The sequence below is a fragment of the Oncorhynchus mykiss genome, chromosome 25 (genome assembly GCF_057628025.1).
Source record: "Oncorhynchus mykiss isolate SJ-2025 chromosome 25, ASM5762802v1, whole genome shotgun sequence".
NCBI lineage: Eukaryota > Metazoa > Chordata > Actinopteri > Salmoniformes > Salmonidae > Oncorhynchus > Oncorhynchus mykiss.
In genome coordinates, this window is record NC_143046.1 from 52,338,521 (window position 1) to 52,360,529 (window position 22,009).

Here is a 22,009-nt window from a genome sequence, read left to right on the forward strand (position 1 = left end):
TACATTACTCATCTCATATGTATATACTGTACTCTATACCATCTACTGCATCTTGCCTAAGCCGTTCGGCCATCACTCATTTATATATTTTTATGTACATATTCGTATTCATTCCTTTACACTTGTGTGTATAAGGTAGTTGTTGTGAAATTGTTAGGTTATATTACTTGTTAGATATTACTGCATGGTCAGAACTAGAAGCACAAGCATTTCGCTACACTTGCATTAACATCTGCTAACCATGTGTATGTGACAAATACATTTGATTTGATTTGACGAGGATGCTTTTATTGGCCGCACATGCAACATGACATTGAACACTTTATCACCAAAGTGTGTAAGTGTATCAAACAAAAGAAACCCAGTGTAATAACTAGGGCCTCAATGCAACATGTACGAGCTACAGCTCCTTTCCAGATGATTCCAATTGACTATGTGCATTTGGAGAAAAGCAGAGGGGGCTACGAGTACATTTGAGTTATTTTAGATAACTTTACAAAATTTGCACAATTTGCACAAGCCTACCCCACCAGAAATAAGTCAGGAAAAATTGCAGCAAAGAGCCTTGCAGAACTGTACGGGAATTGCCAATTCCGAGATTTAACCGTACACTGTTGTCAATGTTGCACACACTAGATGAAGAGAAAATGGCCAACTGGGGTGATTATCTGAACAAGGTCATTCATGCATATAATTGTACCACCAGTGATGCTACTGTGTTCTCACCGTATTTCCTGCTATTTGGAAGGGCTCCACTGCTACCTGTTGACCTTGTCTTTGGGTTACAGATAAAGGAACAGGAGAAATCATACCAGGATTATGCTAAGAAGTGGCAGCAACAGATGATTGAAGCCTATGACATCGCCAGTAGAAACATGGAGAAATCAACAGCAAAGGGAAAAGCCTACTACGATCGGAAGAAAATGAGTTGGGTTCTGGTCTCAGGGGATTGTGTACCGGTGAGGAACATGTCAGAACGTGGGGGGCCGGAAAAGCTAAGATCACACTAGGAGGACCAAATACATGTGGTGGTAACCAGGAAATGTGATGACAGCCCTGTCTATAAGGTCAAACATGAGAGGGGTACAGGCAGGGCCCGGGTAGATGTCTGTGGAGAAGGGAACCACCCCAGCAAAAGCAGCAAAATTGGGAGAGAGTTGAGTCTGAGAGCTCAGATGAGGATTCTTATCCAGTATTCATCAATAGGCCACGTAGGGATGAAGAGAGCAGACAGAGTAGCACACAACTTGTATCAGATAATAGTGAGGAACGGGGTCAGACTGATAGAAACTTCACTGTGAAGGAGTGCCAGCCAGTCCTCAAAGAGAGCCCGGAGAGGACTGGGGTAAATATGGAAACAGCTAAGGGCTCAGAGTCTCAATCATCTCATGATGAAGTGGACACGGATTCATTGGGGTCACCCATGACCTTGCCCCGCCTTTTAGCCCGGCTTTTTTTGTGTGTTTTTTTTGTCACCAAGATGGCATAGCAGTCTTTTGTCCTCGTCTTGTCGTGTCCCGTATATATATATATATGTTCAACTTTCTTCGCATGTCTTTTTATATATATATATTTTTTCCATAAACTCAATTTAAAAACACTCTCCTGCAACCTCACCAATTTATTTAAAAAAAGGAAGTATTATTTACCTCAAATCTGTAATCCTCCACAGAAGCTAACCAGAAGCTAGCCAGAAGCTAGCCAGAAGCTAACCAGAAGCTGGCCAGAGGCTAGCCAGAAGCTAACCAGCTTATTTGCTGGCTAATCGTTAGTGTTTGGCTAGCCACTGTTTGTAGTCATCAGCTATCCTTTGGCTCTGGAATCTATTGCCAGTTTTGTACGGCGCGGCTCGGACCAGAGCGTGCCGGACCTATTTTTCTTTCCATGTCCCCGGATTCTAGCCGCAAGCTCTGGACATTTATACCTTGATCTCGCAGCTAGCTAGCTGCTTTCCGTGTGACTAGAGGCTTACGTCGATCCCTGAGCAAACATCAATTATTCCGGAGCAAGCCAGCTGAAGAGCTCCATCAGCCACTCCTGGGCTACAATCACCTACCAGGACCCGTTTTACTGCCAAAGTGGAGCCCCACCAGGCCTTCACAACTGGACTACCGACGTTATCTGCCCGAGGGAGTTGTCCAGCTGGCTCCTCCGTCGCGACGTTACCTGAACGCCCATCTTCGGTCCGCTAATCGTTAGCTGACTTATCGGCTGCTATCTGAATAGATCTATCGGACAAATTTTTTATTTTTTCTTGGGCCTCTATAACTGTATCTATTTTTTTTGCGAATTGGATTGATCCCCTCTACCACACGGAGCCCCACTAATCCTACCGACGGAGGTGCACGAGGTGGCTAGAAGCAGACCTCCGTCCTGTGCTGGCTTGCTGCCGATGGCCCGGCTGGCTGTCTGAATCGCCGTGGCCCCAACCAACCTCACTACTCACTGGAACCTTTTGATCACTCGACTAAGCATGCCTCTCCTTAATGTCAATATGCCTTGTCCATTGCTGTTATGGTTAGTGTTTATTGGCTTATTTCACTGTAGAGCCTCTAGTCCTGCTCACTATACCTTATCCAACCTTTCAGTTCCACCACCCACACATGCGATGACATCTCCTGGTTTCAATGATGTTTCTAGAGACAATATCTCTCTCATCATCACTCAATACCTAGGTTTACCTCCACTGTATTCACATCCTACCATACCTTTGTCTGTACATTATACCTTGAAGCTATTTTATCGCCCCCAGAAACCTCCTTTTACTCTGTGTTCCAGACGTTCTAGACGACCAATTCTCATTACTTTTAGCCGTACCCTTATCCTACTCCTCCTCTGTTCCTCTGGTGATGTAGAGGTGAATCCAGGCCCTGCAGTGCCTAGCTCCACACCTATTCCCCAGGTGCTCTCTTTTGATGACTTCTGTAACCGTAACATCCTTGGTTTCATGCATGTTAACGTTAGAAGCCTCCTCCATAAGTTTGTTTTATTCACTGCTTTAGCACACTCTGCCAACCCGGATGTTCTAGCTGTGTCTGAATCCAGGATTAGGAAGACCACCAAAAATTCTGACATTTTCATCCCTAACAACATTTTCAGACAAGATGGAACTGCCAAAGGGGGCGGTGTTGCAATCTACTGCAAAGATAGCCTGCAGAGTTCTGTCCTACTATCCAGGTCTGTACCCAAACAATTTGAACTTCTACTTTTAATAATCCACCTCTCTAAAAACAAGTCTCTCACCGTTACCGCCTGCTATAGACCACCCTCTGCCCCCAGCTGTGCTCTGGACACCATATGTGAACTGATTGCCCCCCATCTATCTTCAGAGCTTGTGCTGCTAGGTGACCTAAACTGGAACATGCTTAACACCCCAGCCATCCTACAATCTAAGCTTGATGCCCTCACTCTCACACAAATTATCAATGAACCTACCAGGTACCTCCCCAAAGCCTTAAACTCGGGCACCCTCATAGATATCATCCTAACCAACTTGCCCTCTAAATACACCTCTGCTGTCTTCAACCAAGATCTCAGTGATCACTGCCTCATTGCCTGCATCCGTAATGGGTCAGCGGTCAAACGACTTCCACTCATCACTGTCAAACGCTCCCTGAAACACTTCAGCGAGCAGGCCTTTCTAATCGACCTGCCCGGTGTATCCTGGAAGCATATTAATCTCATCCCGTCAGTAGAGGATGCCTGGTTATTTTTTTTAATGCCTTCCTAACCATCTTAAATACGCATGCCCCATTCAAGAAATGTAGAACCATGAACAGATATAGCCCTTGGTTCTCCCCAGACTTGACTGCCCTTAACCAACACAAAAACATCCTATGGCGTTCTTTATTAGCATCGAACAGCCCCCGTGATATGCAGCTTTTCAGGGAAGCTAGAAACCATTATACACAGGCAGTTAGAAAAACCAAGGCTAGCTTTTTCAAGCAGAAATTTGCTTCCTGCAACACTAACTCAAAAAAGTTCTGGGACACTGTAAAGTCCATGGAGAATAAGAACACCTCCTCCCAGCTGCCCACTGCACTGAAGATAGGAAACACTGTCACCACTGGTAAATCCACAATAATTGAGAATTTCAATAAGCATTTTTCTACGGCTGGCCATGCTTTCCACCTGGCTACCCCTACCCCGGACAACAGCACTGCACCCCCCACAGCAACTCGCCCAAGCCTTCCCCATTTCTCCTTCTCCCAAATCCAGTCAGCTGATGTTCTGAAAGAGCGGCAAAATCTGGACCCCTACAAATCAGCCGGGCTAGACAATCTGGACCCTTTCTTTCTAAAATTATCTGCCGAAATTGTTGCCACCCCTATTACTAGCCTGTTCAACCTCTCGTGTCATCTGAGATTCCCAAAGAATGGAAAGCAGCTGCGGCCATCCCCCTCTTCAAAGGGGGACACACTCTTGACCCAAACTGCTAGAGACCTATATCTATCCTACCCTGCCTTTCTAAGGTCTTCGAAAGCCAAGTCAACAAACAGATTACCGACCATTTCGAATATCACCATACCCTCTCTTCTTTGCAATCTGGTTTCAGAGCTGGTCATGGGTGCACCTCAGCCACGCTCAAGGTCTTAAACGATATCTTAACCGCCATTGAAAAGAAACATTACTGTGCAGCCGTATTCATTGATCTGGCCAAGGCTTTCGACTCTGTCAATCACCACATCCTCAACGGCAGACTCGACAGCCTTGGTTTCTCAAATGATTGCTTCGCCTGGTTCACCAACTACTTCTCTGATAGAGTTCAGTGTGTCAAATCGGAGGGTCTGTTGTCTGGACCTCTGGCAGTCTCTATGGGGGTGCCACAGGGTTCAATTCTTGGAACGACTCTCTTCTCTGTATACGTCAATGATGTTGCTCTTGCTGCTGGTGAGTCTCTGATCCACCTCCACACAGACGACACCATTCTGTATACTTCTGGCCCTTCTTTGGACACTGTGTTAACAACCCTCCAGGCAAGCTTCAATGCCATACAACTCTCCTTCCGTGGCCTCCAATTGCTCTTAAATACAAGTAAAACTAAATGCATGCTCTTCAACCGATCGCTGCCTGCACCTGCCCGCCTGTCAACATCACTACTCTGGACGGCTCTGATCTCAGTGATCACTGCCTCATTGCCTGCATCTGTAATGGGTCAGCGGTCAAACAGTGGACAACTACAAATACCTAGGTGTCTGATTAGACTGTAAACTCTCCTTCCAGACCCACATCAAACATCTCCAATCCAAAGATAAATCTAGAATTGGCTTCTTATTTCGCAACAAAGCATCCTTCACTCATGCTGCCAAACATACCCTTGTAAAACTGACCATCCTACCAATCCTCGACTTCGGCGATGTAATTTACAAAATAGCCTCCAATACCCTATTCAACAAATTGGATGCAGTCTATCACAGTGCCATCCGTTTTGTCACCAAAGCCCCATATACTACCCACCATTGCGACGTGTACGCTCTCGTTGGCTGGCCCTCGCTTCATACTCGTCGGCAAACCCACTGGCTCCATGTCATCTACAAGATCCTGCTAGGTAAAGTCCCCCCTTATCTCAGCTCGCTGGTCAACATAGCATCACCCACCTGTAGCACGCGCTCCAGCAGGTATATCTCTCTGGTCACCCCCAGAACCAATTCTTTCTTTGGCCGCCTCTCCTTCCAGTTCTCTGCTGCCAATGACTGGAACGAACTACAAAAATCTCTGAAACTGGAAACACTTATCTCCCTCACTAGCTTTAAGCACCAGCTGTCAGAGCAGCTCACAGATTACTGCACCTGTACATAGCCCACCTATAATTTAGCCCAAACAACTACCTCTTTCCCTACTGTATTTATTCTATTTGTTTTATTTATTTTGCTACTTTGCACCCCATTATTTTTTATTTCTACTATGCACATTCTTCCACTGCAAATCTACCATTCCAGTGTTTCACTTGCTATATTGTATTTACTTTGCCACCATGGCCTTTTTTTGCCTTTACCTCCCTTATCTTACCTCATTTGCTCACATCGTATATAGACTTGTTTATACTGTATTATTGACTGTATGTTTGTTTTACTCCATGTGTAACTCTGTGTCGTTGTATGTGTCGAACTGCTTTGCTTTATCTTGGCCAGGTCGCAATTGTAAATGAGAACTTGTTCTCAACTTGCTTACCTGGTTAAATAAAGGTGAAATAAAAAAACAAAAAAAGAGGAGGCCCAGAGACATTCTAACCTATAACACTTTAGGGCTGCCAAGCTCTTATCAGGATACCAACTAGAGATGTTCTGATGTGTATATATTTTCTCGTTTACCTTTACTAATCACAGTGTGATGATGCTTAGTGGGGGTTTCGTCTTTGCCCATAAAGGCAGACTGGACAGTCTGGATAGTTATATGGCTGTTAGGCCAGACTTCTCTGTTGTTCTCATGACCAGTACTTACATCTTCTGTTTGTTTTGAGGCCAGTGAAATGTTTGGAACAACACTTAGTTAATGACGGGGGGTGTTGTAAGAGGTTTAATACACTTGTATTCCAGCCACTAGGGGGTACTCTGGTGAAGCCCATGGGAAATAAAGACATATAGTTTATGTGAATTGGGAAGAGTAAGAATGAAAAACTAAAGAAAGACTGTAAACAGCTGTTACCTGTGCTGACATGATTACGTATTTTTCGCGTTGTAGTTTATATGATAAGCTCATTGGAAGGGAAACATAAACAGATACATGTGCTGCCTTTCCAACTGATGTCAAGTTCCAACACAAATATTCATTTGAAAAAGCAATAGACTTTCACATTGTAGGCCTGTTGTTTAAACAATGTAATCATAATATATGCCATTTAGCAGATGCTTTCATCCAAAGCAACTTAGTCATTTGCACATACATTTTACGTATGGGTTGTCCCGGGAATCGAACCCACAACCCTGGTGTTGGGATCTACATGCTCTTCACAGGATCATCATTTATAATGTAATATGTGTTTATAACAGTGAATGACATTGATAATAAATGTCTATAGCAGTGTAATAAGTGTTTATAACAATGTACAGCACATCTACCAACGCACCGATACGTTTCAAGAGCCTAAACTATTTTGTTTCAGAATCCTCAGACCCCTGACAGGGAGTACCATAGGGGATAGTGCCATCAAGTGGAAAGGAAATTAAACTATTATTCCAGATATTATTTAATAAAGAACATTGAAAACCTAAATTACCTTTCAGAGGTCAGAGAAACGAAACATAACCCATCTTGAAACAGGGAAATGTACTACAATTTGTGATGTGTTCAAGTAAACGATGGACTTTTAATTTGAAGCGTTTTGCTCGATTTGGAACCGTTAATGTCGCTGATTTCATGGAGCTCTCCAGCGCACCATTTACTAAACAAAATCCCGCAAACGTGAAAGTGCCAGAAATAAACATCGTGAGATTGTAAATATGTGTGAGAGTCAGAGATTTGAAAGCATGCTCTTTCATCCAAAACGATTTAAAGTAATGCGTACATACATTTTACGTATGGGTGGCCCAGGGAAATTAGACTTTTTCAAAAGTTTTTAGAAGCAATTTTTTCCCTCTTTCTTTGTAATACTGTATGCATTCAATCATTTCAAATCGATCACTTCCCAATGGGCACATACATCAATTCAATTTTTATTCCACGTTGGTTCAACGTAATTCCATTGAACCAACATTGATGCCCAGTGGGTTTATTGTGTCACAGTGAATTTTATAATCTGCAGTCAATTTCATTATGTTTTCATGTGCCATGATTCTGACATTTGACACATGATCATCATAGGATTCGGCTAAATAGTTTCAGTGGGGCAGTAAATGTAATCTCAATACAATACGATGTGCATATAATGTACATATAGCCAATATAGCTATTAAACCCACGTTCAGTGACTGTAATCTGTGACGCAAGTGGCCGAATATGTTTGTGACGTTACATGGAACACACCGTATTGTTCAAAACTCGATTCTGATTGGCTTGTAGGTCATTCTACAGTGTAAATTATAAATGAAAACGTGCTTTTATATCAGTGTGACAGATTCACAATACCGATAGTGTCTCAAACCGTCCCGCGCATTCATCTGCCTAAAGGTATCTTCACGCACGACTGGATAGGCCTTTTAGATACGCTTGTCCAAGGTAAGGATATGAGTAAAGCTATAGCCTACTTTTAATGTTTTAGTTCCGAACTCAAGTTACTCCAGTCAAGTGATTAATCGTAAAAGTTTGTTGTTTTGACTGAGCAATCCAATGGCCAATGCTGTTTTTGGACTATGAGACCCTCTGCTATATACTATGATGAGCCAATAACATGCATAGATTATGCATTAGGCATTGCACAAGTCAGTGTCTAGGTCAGAATATATAATAGCTATTTCCGGCAATTCAAGTTACTCACGTCAAGTGATTTATCGTAAGAGTTAGTTAGTTGTTTTGACTGTCAAAACAAACAACTTTGATGGAATATTCCAAATTACAATGCAATTATGCATCACAAATTCACAATATTTCTTGTATTTCAATGATTCATCTAGGCCCAAGACATAAAGTTGCCTGAAAGCTGTGTAGCAATAATTCCTGCTCCTGACCCATAGGATGGTAATCACATACACGATTGGCTTAATCAAGAATCATGGATACCTTTCATGTGAGTACTCACACACCAGATTTTTTTTACATACCTCAGAAGGAAGATACCTCAATATCTGGAAGCACTGTCTCATGTACAATTGTTAATGCTATCTCTGAAATGTCTAACAAAATGTTGACTTGATAATTTCATCAAGAACTCATCACAAGTTGGAACTAGTGGTCAACATTGGGACAATACAGCCCAAAATAACAGGGCTGAATATTTTCATGGAGGTAAGCACTACACTTCTGATGGGTTTAAAGATTGTATTACATTATCTAAAAGTGAGAAAGTAAACCCCAGCTATTGTTATTCTTTTCACAGGAAAGGACAATCCCCATTATGCCATGAATGTTTCATTGCTGAACAACCATAGATATTTTTTCTCTAATTTGGCTCCCGTTCCTCCCAACAGTGAGCAAGACCTGCCAGCAGAGCTCACTGGAGCAGGGAGACATCCCGTCATCCTTTTGGCACCTGACAAAGTACACTTTTTTTCTTCTAAATAACACTATAGTAACATCTTCTGCACAAAGTTACATTCCTAATAAGATTGGTGTTAAGTGAGAAAGAATCCTAAAGATGGTCCAATGGGCATGGTCTGAAGCCTCTCGTCATCTCAGTATGTTGAACCACCTGATTTCCTGCAGGCTTGAGATTCAGATCCTGCTGAACGATGTTAAGCAGTCGATTAACCACATGCAGGGGACGCTGAACACCATGCAGGGGCAGTGTATTGAGTTGCAGACTGCCATATCTAAGGTAGTGTCAGATGAGTCTCAGATATAGAAGAATAAGTCTATGATGGTATGATGATAATGATTGAGATGGTGATTATAATAATGATGACTAGCTTTACCCCACCCTACGGGCAGTAAATAATTGGATCTGATTAATTCAATTCAATGCAATTCAATCTTTGAGGACTGCAACCATAGAAATACAATTTATTTACACTAATAATAAGCTATTGTCAACTTCCCGTCTATGGTTATCTTGGTTGTAAATGTAACTGGGGCCACATAAATAATTGTTAGGCTACTCATTTTGAATCCACCGGTGTCAACTTGTGTGACCATAAACGTCTGTGTGGGCACTGGGCACAGTAAAATAATTTGGGTACTGACCTGTCCTACATCATAGAAGGCCCTTAGAGTTGGAACTAGGAAATTCTGACATTTCTGACTCGCTAACTCATTATGGAATGATGATTTCAAGTTTCCCACTTGTGAAGTATCAGAATCAACCAGTAGGAAGCTCTACGCTAATAACTTACATTCACTTTAACTCTGAGGTTCCAAGCTTCTGATGGCATGTGAATGCGTCAATAATTGCCATGGTAATTTTGAATGTTCAGTCAGTGAGCATTATGGGTAATTGTCCTACATACTTACATCAAATGCTGTAGTAACAGTGCCATTCCAAACACAATAAATGTGAAAATTAACAAAGATACAAAATATTGCTAAAGTGAAGAAAATCTGTTTAAAATTGTAGTAGGAAATGCCCCTGCAGCAGGGAGGCTTATGGTATTATAATATATTGTAGATAACATTAATATAATTTGTGTATTTGCAGTATCAGTACACATACAAATGAAAGTATATGCTAGGGATTGATCTACCCTGAGTGAACAAAACATTAAGAACACCTTCCTATTGAGTTTATTTTTTAGGGAATGACAATATGCTCTATATTATACCTTCAGATCATCACACCAGCCGAAGTTGCTGTGCAGAGGAAGGGGATACTCTCAGCCGCCAGCATCTATGCACAGAGGGAGAAGCTCCTCCGATCATCAGGCCTCATCCCGTCACAGAGGAAGGGTATCCTACAAACAGCCAGTGTCCCTGCACAGAGGGAGGGGATTCTCTCAGCCGCCAGCATCAATGCACAGAGGGAGGAGATCCTACGATCATCAGGCCTCATCCCTGCACGGAGGGAGGGGATCCTCCAAACAGCCATTGTCACTGCGCAGAGGGAGGAAATTGTCCCAATGGCCAACGTCCCTGTGCACAGGGAGGGGATTGTCCCAAGGGCTAGTGTCCCTGCTGAGAGGGAGGAGATTCGCCGAGCATCAGGCCTCATCCCTGCACAGAGGAAGGGGATCCTCCAAACAGCCAGTGTCCCTGCACCGAGGGAGGGAATTCTCCGAGCAGCTAGCATCACTGCACAGAGGGAGGAGATCCTCAGAGCATCAGGCCTCATCCCTGCACGGAGGAAGGGGATCCTCCAAACAGCCAGTGTCACTGCGCAGAGGGAGGAGATCCTCAGAGCATCAGGCCTCATCCCTGTACATAGGGAGGGGATCCTCCGAGCACCAGTCCTCATCCCTACAAAGAGGGAGGGGATTCTTCCAGCAGCTTCTATCACTGCGCAGAAGAATAAGATGCTCAGAGCATCACAACTCACCCCTGCACAAAGGGAGTTGATCCTCCTGATGACCAGTGTCACTGCGCAGAGAAAGGGAATCTTCCCAAAGGCCAGCGTCCCTGCGCACAGGGAGTGGATCGTCCCAAAGGCTAGTGTCCCTGCAGAGAGGGAGGAGATCCTCCTCACAGCCAGTGTCCCTGTGAAGAATGAAAACAATCATCCACAACCACCTCCCATCATCCCCATGGTGGCACCACTGTGGAAATGGGATGGTGGAGCGTGTATTCCACCTGTGGATTTCTATTCCAAGAGAAGAGGTCACTTAACCTTACCTAATTAGTAAAGAAATGACCATTGTGATAGCGTGAGAATAAGTTGTGATAGGTTAAATGTACGGCTCATGTGAGTGTATATCTGTAATACTTTCATGCATTTTCTACATAAAACAGGTTTAGCTACATTTAACTTTTACATTTTAGTCATTTAGCAGATGCTCTTATCCAGAGCGATTTACAGTAGTGAGTGTATACATTTTCATACTGCCGTAAATCTCTCCAGGATTCGCATGGATTTTTTAAATATTTGCAGATAAATATGCTAGATTTTGCAGCGACAATTATGACATTTTGCATAGCAATGTGCAATTGTTTTGTCCAATTTGTTGCAAAAATGCGCTGACAAGGGATAAAACTGTGTTGACGTGTGGCTTGATTAAACCATATTATGCAGTAAATGTGCAGTGATTGGTTGAAATTGCGAGCCCTCTTTTTGTACTGTGGTAATGGGTCAGTTCTATGCGATGATAATATTGTGATGATGTGACTATTTTATGCAGAAATAGTTTGGCGATTGGTCAAATTTGTAAGCCCTCACATAATATGCAAGGAATTGTTGATTTTGCAACCAAAACAATGCGATCGCAGAGTCCTGGAGTAACCTCCCAGTAATCCCTGTGACTGCGTGTAGGTTAAGATTGGGTTGTAACAGAGTATCAGAGCAAGACGTTCCTATCTGTCAGCCAGTAATTGTTCTGTATGGTGACATGAGCAGAGTGGCCTGACTTCTCCCACTTATTACAGATGTCCGACTTAGATATGTTGAGCATCCTGCTATGATGTCCATCACCAAGCCGGAACACTCCGATGCCAACCCTCAGTTCCAGACTGGCACCCGGCCGGTGGCTGAGCCCCAGACCCCTGCTGTTCACAATAACAGTGGAGGCTGGCTCAGCTGGGTCTTTGGGAGTGGAAGAGCTAATAAGAAGGAGGTTCATCTACCTGAGGACAAAGACAGATCTGTTAGGAACTGGTTCCTAACACTATATTCTATGTAGAGACAATTGAGTGGATTTTGTTTCAAAAAAATTGTGGCTTGCTTCACATTGCTAATATCTTCTTCCTCAGATTGTCTGGGATCCAACTCTGCACAGATGGGTTAACAAAACTGAGCCCAAGGCTGAGGTACATACTTAAATTCAATTAAATTAAAAACAGTGAACAACCATTGTATTTCAACTGTGATAATATTACTAACAATTTGGAAAAATGGTTGATGTGTTTTACAGAACAAGTGTGTACCACCACCTCCACCGATGGGGACATATGGATATCAGGGGAACACTGGCAGTGTCCCCAAAGGAGTGAATCCTTACTCTATGAAAGCAGGTGAATATTGCTTAAGAATACATGTGGTTTAACCAAGACTGTGTCAGCCAATCATAGATGTCCCTGGTGATCTGCTAACACCTTTCCCACTACCAGCAGGTCTATGGGGCAGCAGATACCCTACAATGCATTTCAATGATGGGACAAACTCAAAGCCTCCAAGCCATGGGCCTGGACTGCTTACTAGACAGCTCTCTGGCTTGCTCCCTCCTTCACACTTTGACCTCATGGCACCAATGGTTGTGCCACATGACAGTCTACCTTACTGAGGTATCACTCTGGAAAATCCTTCCAAATTGTATCCATTCATCATTAACTGAGATTTTACTTGAACATAGCAAATGGCTGAGGTAGCAAGAATGTTAACTATTTTTTGTTTTGTCCAACAGGCCAATTAACCAGAGTGGATTTGCCAAACATACATTTTTTCAGTGTTAAAAAACTTCAGCATGAAAAAATATTAAAAGATGATTTTTTAATTAAATCTCTCCTTTGTGTCCTCATGTAATTTGATGTGTTCTATCATCGTTTACAATGCTTATTGCTTCTGCATTGCTTTACGTTACAGACAAGTGTATATTATACACATATATTTTATTTCAGAAATGCATTTTGGATTTCCTACATTTACTTACTGTACAGACAAATATATTTTATACACATATATATTTAAAAAAATAAATATATTTAGATGCATTTTGAATTTCTATATGTTAATATTTTTACTATCTGTGTCACGTGTTTATGCCCATTTATGTACATCCTGTTTACATCTCACACAGATGGTCAGTGGCTTGAAAAGAAGACAACAGTAACATGTCAGAATATACACTGCTCAAAAAAATACTAAAATAACACATCCTAGATCTGAATGAATGAAATATTCTTATTAAATACTTTGTTCTTTACATAGTTGAATGTGCTGACAACAAAATCACACAAAAGTGATCAATGGAAATCAAATTTATCAACCCATGGAGGTCTGGATTTGGAGTCACACTCAAAATTAAAGTGGAAAACCACACTACAGGCTGATCCAACTTTGATGTAATGTCCTTAAAACAAGTCAAAATGAGGCTCAGTAGTGTGTGTGGCCTCCACGTGCCTGTATGACCTCCCTACAACGCCTGGGCATGCTCCTGATGAGGTGGCGGATGGTCTCCTGAGGGATCTCCTCCCAGACCTGAACTAAAGCATCCGCCAACTCCTGGACAGTCTGTGGTGGAGCGAGACATGATGTCCCAGATGTGCTCAATTGGATTCAGGTCTGGGGAACGGGCGGGCCAGTCCATAGCATCAATGCCTTCCTCTTGCAGGAACTGCTGACACACTACTGCCACATGAGGTCTAGCATTGTCTTGCATTAGGAGGAACCCAGGGCCAACCGCACCAGCATATGGTCTCACAAGGGGTCTGAGGATCTCATCTCGGTACCTAATGGCAGTCAGGCTACCTCTGGCGAGCATATGGAGGGCTGTGCGGCCCCCCAAAGAAATGCCACCCCACACCATGACTGACCCACCGCCAAACCGGTCATGCTGGAGGATGTTGCAGGCAGCAGAACGTTCTCCACGGCATCTCCAGACTCTGTCACATCTGTCACATGTGCTCAGTGTGAACCTGCTTTCATCTGTGAAGAGCACAGTGCGCCAGTGGTGAATTTGCCAATCTTGGTGTTCTCTGGCAAATGAAAAACGTCCTGCACGGTGTTGGGCTGTAAGCACAACCCCTACCTGTGGATGTCAGGCCCTCACACCACCCTCATGGAGTCTGTTTCTGACCGTTTGAGCAGACACATGCACATTTGTGGCCTGCTGGAGGTCATTTTGCAGGGCTCTGGCAGTGCTCCTCCTGCTCCTCCTTGCACAAAGGCGGAGGAAGCGGTCCTGCTGCTGGGTTGTTGCCCTCCTACGGCCTCCTCCACGTCTCCTGATGTACTGGCCTGTCTCCTGGTAGCACCTCCATGCTCTGGACACTACGCTGACAGACACATCAAACCTTCTTGCCACAGCTCGCATTGATGTGCCATCCTGAATGAGCTGCACTACCTGAGCCACTCTGTCTCATGCTACCACTAGAGTGAAAGCACCGCCAGCATTCAAACGTGACCAAAACATCAGCCAGGAAGCATAGGAACTGAGAAGTGGTCTGTGGTCCCCACCTGCAGAACCACTCCTTTATTGGGGGTGTCTTGCTAATTGCCTATAATTTCCACCTGTTGTCTATTCCATTTGCACAACAGCATGTGAAATGTACTGTCAATCAGTGTTGCTTCCTAAGTGGACAGTTTGATTTCACAGAAGTGTGATTGACTTGGAGTTACATTGTGTTGTTTAAGTTTCCCTTTATTTTTTTGAGCAGTGTAGTTTAAATGTATTCATTGTTGAGTTTGCATATTGTGTTTATTGAGATGTACACAGAGATGCTCAGTTGGTCAATATTCCCCTCCAGTGATTCCCCAACATCTTGTCAACATATCTTGTCAACATGGGCCTCAAAAATTATCTCCAATATATTGTCCATGTAAAAAGCCTGTCTGATTAGAATTAATAATGTCCGACAATACCTTTTTAATTCTATGCGCTATACAATTTGCTAGCATTTTTGCATCACAACACTGAAGTGTAAGGGGCCTCCAATTTTTTTATGGACTGGATCTTTATATTTACCACTTTGAATCGTGTTTCAGTAATAATAAAGGAGTGGTTAAAACATGCTAATAACGGTCCTCTGAATATAACAAAAAAGGTTTATCAGAGTTATTGACCTCACAAGAAGTCAGATTTGAGTAACTTACATTGTGGTGCTGAAACTTGAAGCAGCAGCCACGGCACAATCAATCGGAAATGGACAGCTCATGGTGCTGAAAGTATGCAAATTGGAGTAAACATTATTCATTTTAAACGTCTTCATTTTAATTAGGGATATGTGTTGGAGCCTATTTCTTCCTATTTAAGAAATAAGAGGTAGGCCTACCTGTTTGACAGATGAAATTAGGCTATAGGTTGCTATATCCATTGATATGTTAGTCAATTCCTCCACCCGCCATGCACTCTTTAAATAGCCCACCTCTGTGTCTGTTAAGACTTGAAGTTAAGTTCGTATGAGAGGGTATGCCATAGGCCTACCTTTTCTTAAAGAAAAGGGCAAAAAGTACACTGTTAGTTTAAGATTTTGTAGAAAATCAAACAGATGTGATTATATACAGTTATCTATAACAACGCTTTGGTCCGCGATACTTAATGCTAGAAACAAGATGTAAAATAGGAATAACTGGGAAAGACGTGACTCTGATGCATATGGGGATATTGTTGTTTCATTTGGAAATAATCTAATTCTGTCACTATCAATTGATTAAGCTATTCACATTCTGTACAATAAAATACATTTAAACACAGACAGCTTTTAGGGAAACAATTGTGACCTCTCGTTGGGTTAAGCCAAGGAAGAAGATTAGCCAGCAGTTGAAGCTTACATTTTTCTGCATCAGTAGGCCTACTCGGTCTGGGGTGGAAAGGTAGGCCTAACTTGAAAGTACCATGCTCAGATCCCTATTGACGTCTGAGTTAATTATTTGCCAACAGGTTCAGTTTCGTTGCAAATAATACACACTGTTTTGGCATTGTAGAAATATAATAAGATGAACACATAGGACTATCTCTCTGTCTATACTGTAATTTCAGTCATTTGTGATTTATTTAAAACGTTTCTACTAATACTGTATGGTAACTCTATTGAAGTCCACTCTTGTACAGCACACTAAAGGTGTGTCTCTATCTCTACAATTTAGGAGATTTTAAGATATTTTGTTGTTTGTGATGGTACGAAGGCCATCCTGTGCCACCAGTCAATTGATGGTGGATCACCTTCTGACCCCGTGCTCGCCAGGTGACCCGGCTGCCATAGAATTGACCTGGATGGATGTGCCTAGCGACAAGCTGCTGGAGCCCATCATCTGCATGGTGAGAAACACACATTCACAGCACAGACATACTCACATTCACTGCTCACAAACATACTGGAACATGCTGTTTCAACATACACATCCAGGCATTGCAAACTGACTCTCACATTTGTGTAATTTCTGAACAATGCTCATGATTTTGTTTGTCTTCTGTGTGTGTCCCTCTGCCCTCCAGTCTGACATGCTGTGCTCACTATCCACCACGCAACCCACAGTCAACATGGAGGTCTTGTTCAATGTCAGGAAGTTCACAGAGGACAGAGCAGGAGGGTTGAGAGGTCCTGATTGGCAGGGGCTTTACTACTTATTCAGTCTTTCCTATCAAGACCCAACTCCAGTCAAATAGTAGCTACAGTATTACAACAGTATTACAACACTACGAACCTGCATTGGCAAGAATGATGGCGCATTTAAATTTACACACAATTGTGCAATGGAAATGTTTTTTTTTGCATATCCCAACTCCCTCTGAGACACCCACAAGTGCCTTGCTCAAGGGCACAGCGACATCATTATTTATTTTCCCACGTTGTAGGCTCTGGTATTTGAGCCAGCAACCTTTCGGTAACTGGCCCAATGATCTAAACTTAGAATGTAGGGTGACTCCCTTAGTGGGTCCTGAACCCAGGTCAGCCGCACTACATTGCTGTGTGTCTGTATAGTTGAGGGTATATTGGTTTAGTAATACTCAATTCAGTTCTGGTACCAGAGGGGACCTCAATGCTGTTACACGTAGCCATGATCACCAAGCTACCCTGACTTAATAAAACCTGAATTCAAAAAGAACAAGATGTGGTTGTCATTATTTTATTATTTATAGTATGCCCACATTTCTGTCCACTACTTTTGAATCAGGTAGCAATTAAATGTAAGGGGCTTAATACAGTTCCAGCCACTAGGGGGTACTCTGGTGAAGCCCATGGGAAATAAAGAAATGTAGTTTAAGTGAATTGGGAAGAGTAAGAATGAAAAACTAAAGAAAGACTGTAAACGGCTGTGACCTGTGCTGACATGATAAAAAGTACTGTATTGAAACAGCAGGGAGCAGGTCTCGAACCCTCGACCTTCGAGCCCGAGGTCCGGCGCGCTATCGACTGTGCCGCGACTGTGCAGAGTCGATTTCCGCGCTTAGAAACCCAGGGTCGTTACAGTACTGTTCGCGTTGTCGTTTATTTGATAATTAATTGGAAGGGTATCAAATTTGGAGGCACCGCTGAAATTTATTTTCATGTGAGCACCGGCCCATATTCCTGGAACGGACAACGAGTGAGAGACATTGGGAGAGTAGCTAGCTAGCTAACGTTAGCAGGCTAAGCACCTAACGGAGTGTAGCTTTCTTGCCATTGCCTGCATTGTCGTTGTTGGTACGTGAATAGGACAATATGAGTCGAGAGGGGGAAACGTTGTTGGATGAAATCGAAAAGTTTATGGACTTTAACTGAGGACAATTTACAGCACTTGTGTGTAGTTGTGGAATAGGAGGTGTAGATGACTGAAGTAAAAGGAAAGATTGATGGAAGATTACTGTGAAAAGGAGGATTTAATGGAATCAGAGGATGAGGGAATGTCTTGGCTGCTTCAACTGAAAGACGAAATCAAAGGAATATCGGACTCTGAGGATACTGTGAAAAGTCTGTCTACAAGTCCGAGCCAGTCGGCGCCAACAAGGCAAGTGGACAGCGAACCCAGCGGTGGGACGGGAGCTGCGGCAGAACGACAAGAAGAGGGAGGGGCTCCTCAGCCCAGCAGAGAAGTGGTCTCAGCCCCAGAAAGGCACCCGCCACAGAGAGAGAATGGAGTGAATATGTCCAGTTATAAATACTTTAAAATTCATGGACAGATCAGAGAATCAAAAAGATAAGCTCAGCTTCAGCAGCCTAGAACATCAGATTGAAAATGGATGGAGAAAAGGGTACAATGAATTAGAAATCATCGAAGCAGTAATCAGAGCTGTGAGCCCAGGGCTTAAGATGAGGAGTTATCTGGAGGGAAAAACAGACATGACACTCTACACACTAAGGCAAATCTTGAGGACACATTATGCAGAGAGGGATGCTACCGAACTGTATCACAAGTTGACTAAAACAACTCAAGAGCCGGGAGAGTCTGTCTTGGACTTCCTAGTCCGAGTCTTTGACCTGAGACAGAAAGTGTTATCAGCCACAGCTCGTGCCCAATCAGGACTGAAATATGACACAGTTAGTCAAGAGTCAATGCCTTGTTACAGGATTAACAAATGATAATGTCAGGGCAGAGATGAGAGTGCATCTCCAGAATATTAACACCAGTGATGAACTGTTACTTGAGAAAATGCTAATTGCCCAGGGCAATGAAAGCGAACGCATGCAAAAGGCCAGGATTTCCCGTAAGTTCACACCCACACGAGTGAACGCAGTACAGAGTGAGGATAACGGGGATAGCAGAGAGGAATGTGCACCGGCAGAGCCCTCACAGACCACAGTCCGAAAACAAAATAAGTATAATCCTCTCCTGAGTAAAATTGATGCGAGCCATGAAGCAACCAAAGAACTGACCTGTCAGGTTGCAGCATTAGTACAGTCAGTGCAGGGCCAGGGTGACCGTTCAGTTAGGAATCGCTCCAACAGAAAACCAAGTCCAACCAACAGGGAGAAAAGAAAATCCAAAAGTTGTTATGAGACTGGTCAACAGACTTGCCATCATTGCTACAAATGTGGCAGTGATAGCCATTGGGCAGTAGGATGTAGGATCAGGGGCAACGCACATCCATCGGGAAACGCCTGGGGGTCACAACCATGGAACCGGGAGTGACCTCAGATACATCTAGTTCCATCCAGTGTTGCAGTGTAAAGGTAGAGAGAATGTCAGAGTTGAAGTTGTGTTCATTGCGTCATAAAGCTGCCTATTGTTCCAACAGGATCATTGGAAACACCACCAACCTACATGTAAGACTGCTTGCAAGACTAACCACAACTCCCCTTGTCCCATGACACAGAGAGAGTGGGGGCCAACTACCCCAGCTACCACAGGACATTGTAATATAGCACAGCTCGTTGGTAAAAAAAGTGTCAAGTGTGGTGTTATATGGAGGGTGTAAAGACACAGGGGCTCAGGTGTCCATCATTACTGAGGAATGGAGAAAACGTCATTTGCCACGCACACAAATTAGACCTCTGGCAGAAATCATGGGCAATACAGAGAAACTGGATCTGAGGACAGCCAATGGCACCGAAATTCACTTTTCTGGGTTACATGGACAGTTGCTTTAGTTTGCTTGATTCCAAAAGCTGAGGTCATTGCAGGGAAACAGTTGAGGGTTATGATATTAGTCACAAATGAAAGACTGGAGAAGCCAATCATTGGGTTTAATGTAATTGAAGAAATAGTTCAAACAAAAAGTAACAAGGAGCCCTCAGAGATGACGTATACAGTAAAGATGTTTAGAAGTGCACTTAAGCTAGGACAAGGAAAGGCAAAGACTCTACACAAGGAAATGGTGTTATTTGAACCGGACGTGAGAGTGATCTGGGGCCTGGACCTACAAAGTCAGGTCGTGAAAACATCAAAACGGCCATCTCGAAAAGTTGACATTACAGTAGTGAATACTACCAACATGACATCCCCTTACCAAGACAAACAGTGATAGGGACTTTACAGAGATTAGTAGCGTGTCACCTGGTTCCTGTGCCCAGTGGAGAAAAGGTTACTGTAGCACAGGTTCAGGACAGATCCCCACCGGAACCTGGCCCTGACAACGGTCAAATAGAGTGGTGGGACCCACCGGTAGAGGTTCAGCACTTGAGCCAAGACCAACAAGAATTAGTCAAACGGATGCTCAGAGAGGAATCAGCTGCAGTTCCAAACTTGGTTTTGGATCAGTGGCTTCTTCCTGCCTGAGGGGCCTTTCAGGTTATGTCGATATAGGACTCGTTTTACTGTGGATATAGACACTTTTGTACCTGTTTCCTCCAGCATCTTCACAAGGTCCTTTGCTGTTGTTCTGGGGATGATTTGCACTTTTCGCACCAAAGTACGTTCATCTCCAGGAGACAGAATGCGTTTCCTCCCTGAGCGGTATGATGGCTGCGTGGTCCCATGGTGTTAATACTTGCGTACTATTGTTTGTACAGATTAATGTTTTATCTTCAGGCATTTTGAAATTGCTTTTTTCCTGAGGTCTTTGCTGATTTCTTTTGATTTTCCCATGATGTCAAGCAAAGAGGCACGGAGTTTGAAGGTAGGCCTTGAAATACATCCACAAGTACATCTCCATTAGACTCAAGTGATGTCAACTAGCCTATCAGAAGCTTCTAAAGCCATGACATCATTTCTGGAATTTTCCAAGCTGTTTACAGGCACAGTCAACGTAGTGTATGTAAACTTCTGACCCACTGGAATTGTGATACAGTGAATTTTAAGTGAAATAATATTTCTTTTAGCAATTGGTGGGAAAATGACTTGTGTCATGCACAAAGTAGACTTTCCAAAACTATAGTTTGTTAACAAGAAATTTGTGGAGTGGTTGAAAAACAAGTTTTAATGACTCCAACTTAAGTGTATGTAAACTTCAGACTTCAACTGTACGTGCTCCCAAATTATATGGAATAATGTTATGTTACTGTACATGTGTAGCCCATGTGCTGTGGTGATGTGTTCTGGTGGTCAAACATGGTCAATATAAGTTGAGTGCTCTGTAGCCATGTTGCTATAAATGTAATAATGTATAAAATGTATACTATAAATAGACATTTAATGTTTCTAAAAATTATTACAGTTGCAGCCATAGAGTTGTTAAACTTTGATAGAGATTTCATGGTGGTTTTAGCAGTTGTGCTGAAGTTTACACAGTGTATGTATGTATGTATTCGTGTATGTATGTATGTATGTATGTATGTATGTATGTATGTATGTATGTATGTATGTATGTATGTATGCATGTATGTATGTATGTATGTATGTGTGTATATACAGTGGGGAGAACAAGTATTTGATACACTGCCGATTTTGCAGGTTTTCCTACTTACAAAAATCCAGAAAATCACATTGTATGATTTTTAAGTAATTAATTAGCATTTTATTGCATGACATAAGTATTTGATCACTAACCAACCAGTAAGAATTCTGGCTCTCACAGACCTGTTTCTTTAAGAAGCCCTCCTGTTCTCCACTCATTACCTGTATTAACTGCACCTGTTTGAACTTGTTACCTGTATAAAAGACACCTGTCCACACACTCAATCAAACAGACTCCAACCTCTCCACAATGGCCAAGACCAGAGAGCTGTGTAAGGACATCAGGGATAAAATTGTAGACCTGCACAAGGCTGGGATGGGCTACAGGACAATAGGCAAGCAGCTTGGTGAGAAGGCAACAACTGTTGG

At 42.9% G+C, this 22,009-nt stretch overlaps 1 protein-coding gene across 1 annotated transcript in view; it reads left to right on the forward strand.

Moving 5' to 3' along the window:
* LOC110504178 (uncharacterized) overlaps positions 1–13,033 on the forward strand; it is a 27,918-nt gene extending 14,885 nt beyond the window's left edge. The window contains exons 3-7 of the mRNA XM_090220490.1: positions 10,386–11,337; positions 12,100–12,317; positions 12,424–12,480; positions 12,585–12,684; positions 12,781–13,033. Coding sequence (XP_090076616.1) covers positions 10,386–11,337; positions 12,100–12,317; positions 12,424–12,480; positions 12,585–12,684; positions 12,781–12,953 — 1,500 coding nt within the window. The 3' untranslated portion in view covers positions 12,954–13,033. The remainder of the gene's footprint in view (positions 1–10,385; positions 11,338–12,099; positions 12,318–12,423; positions 12,481–12,584; positions 12,685–12,780) is intronic.
* The last annotated feature ends 8,976 nt before the right edge of the window (positions 13,034–22,009 follow it).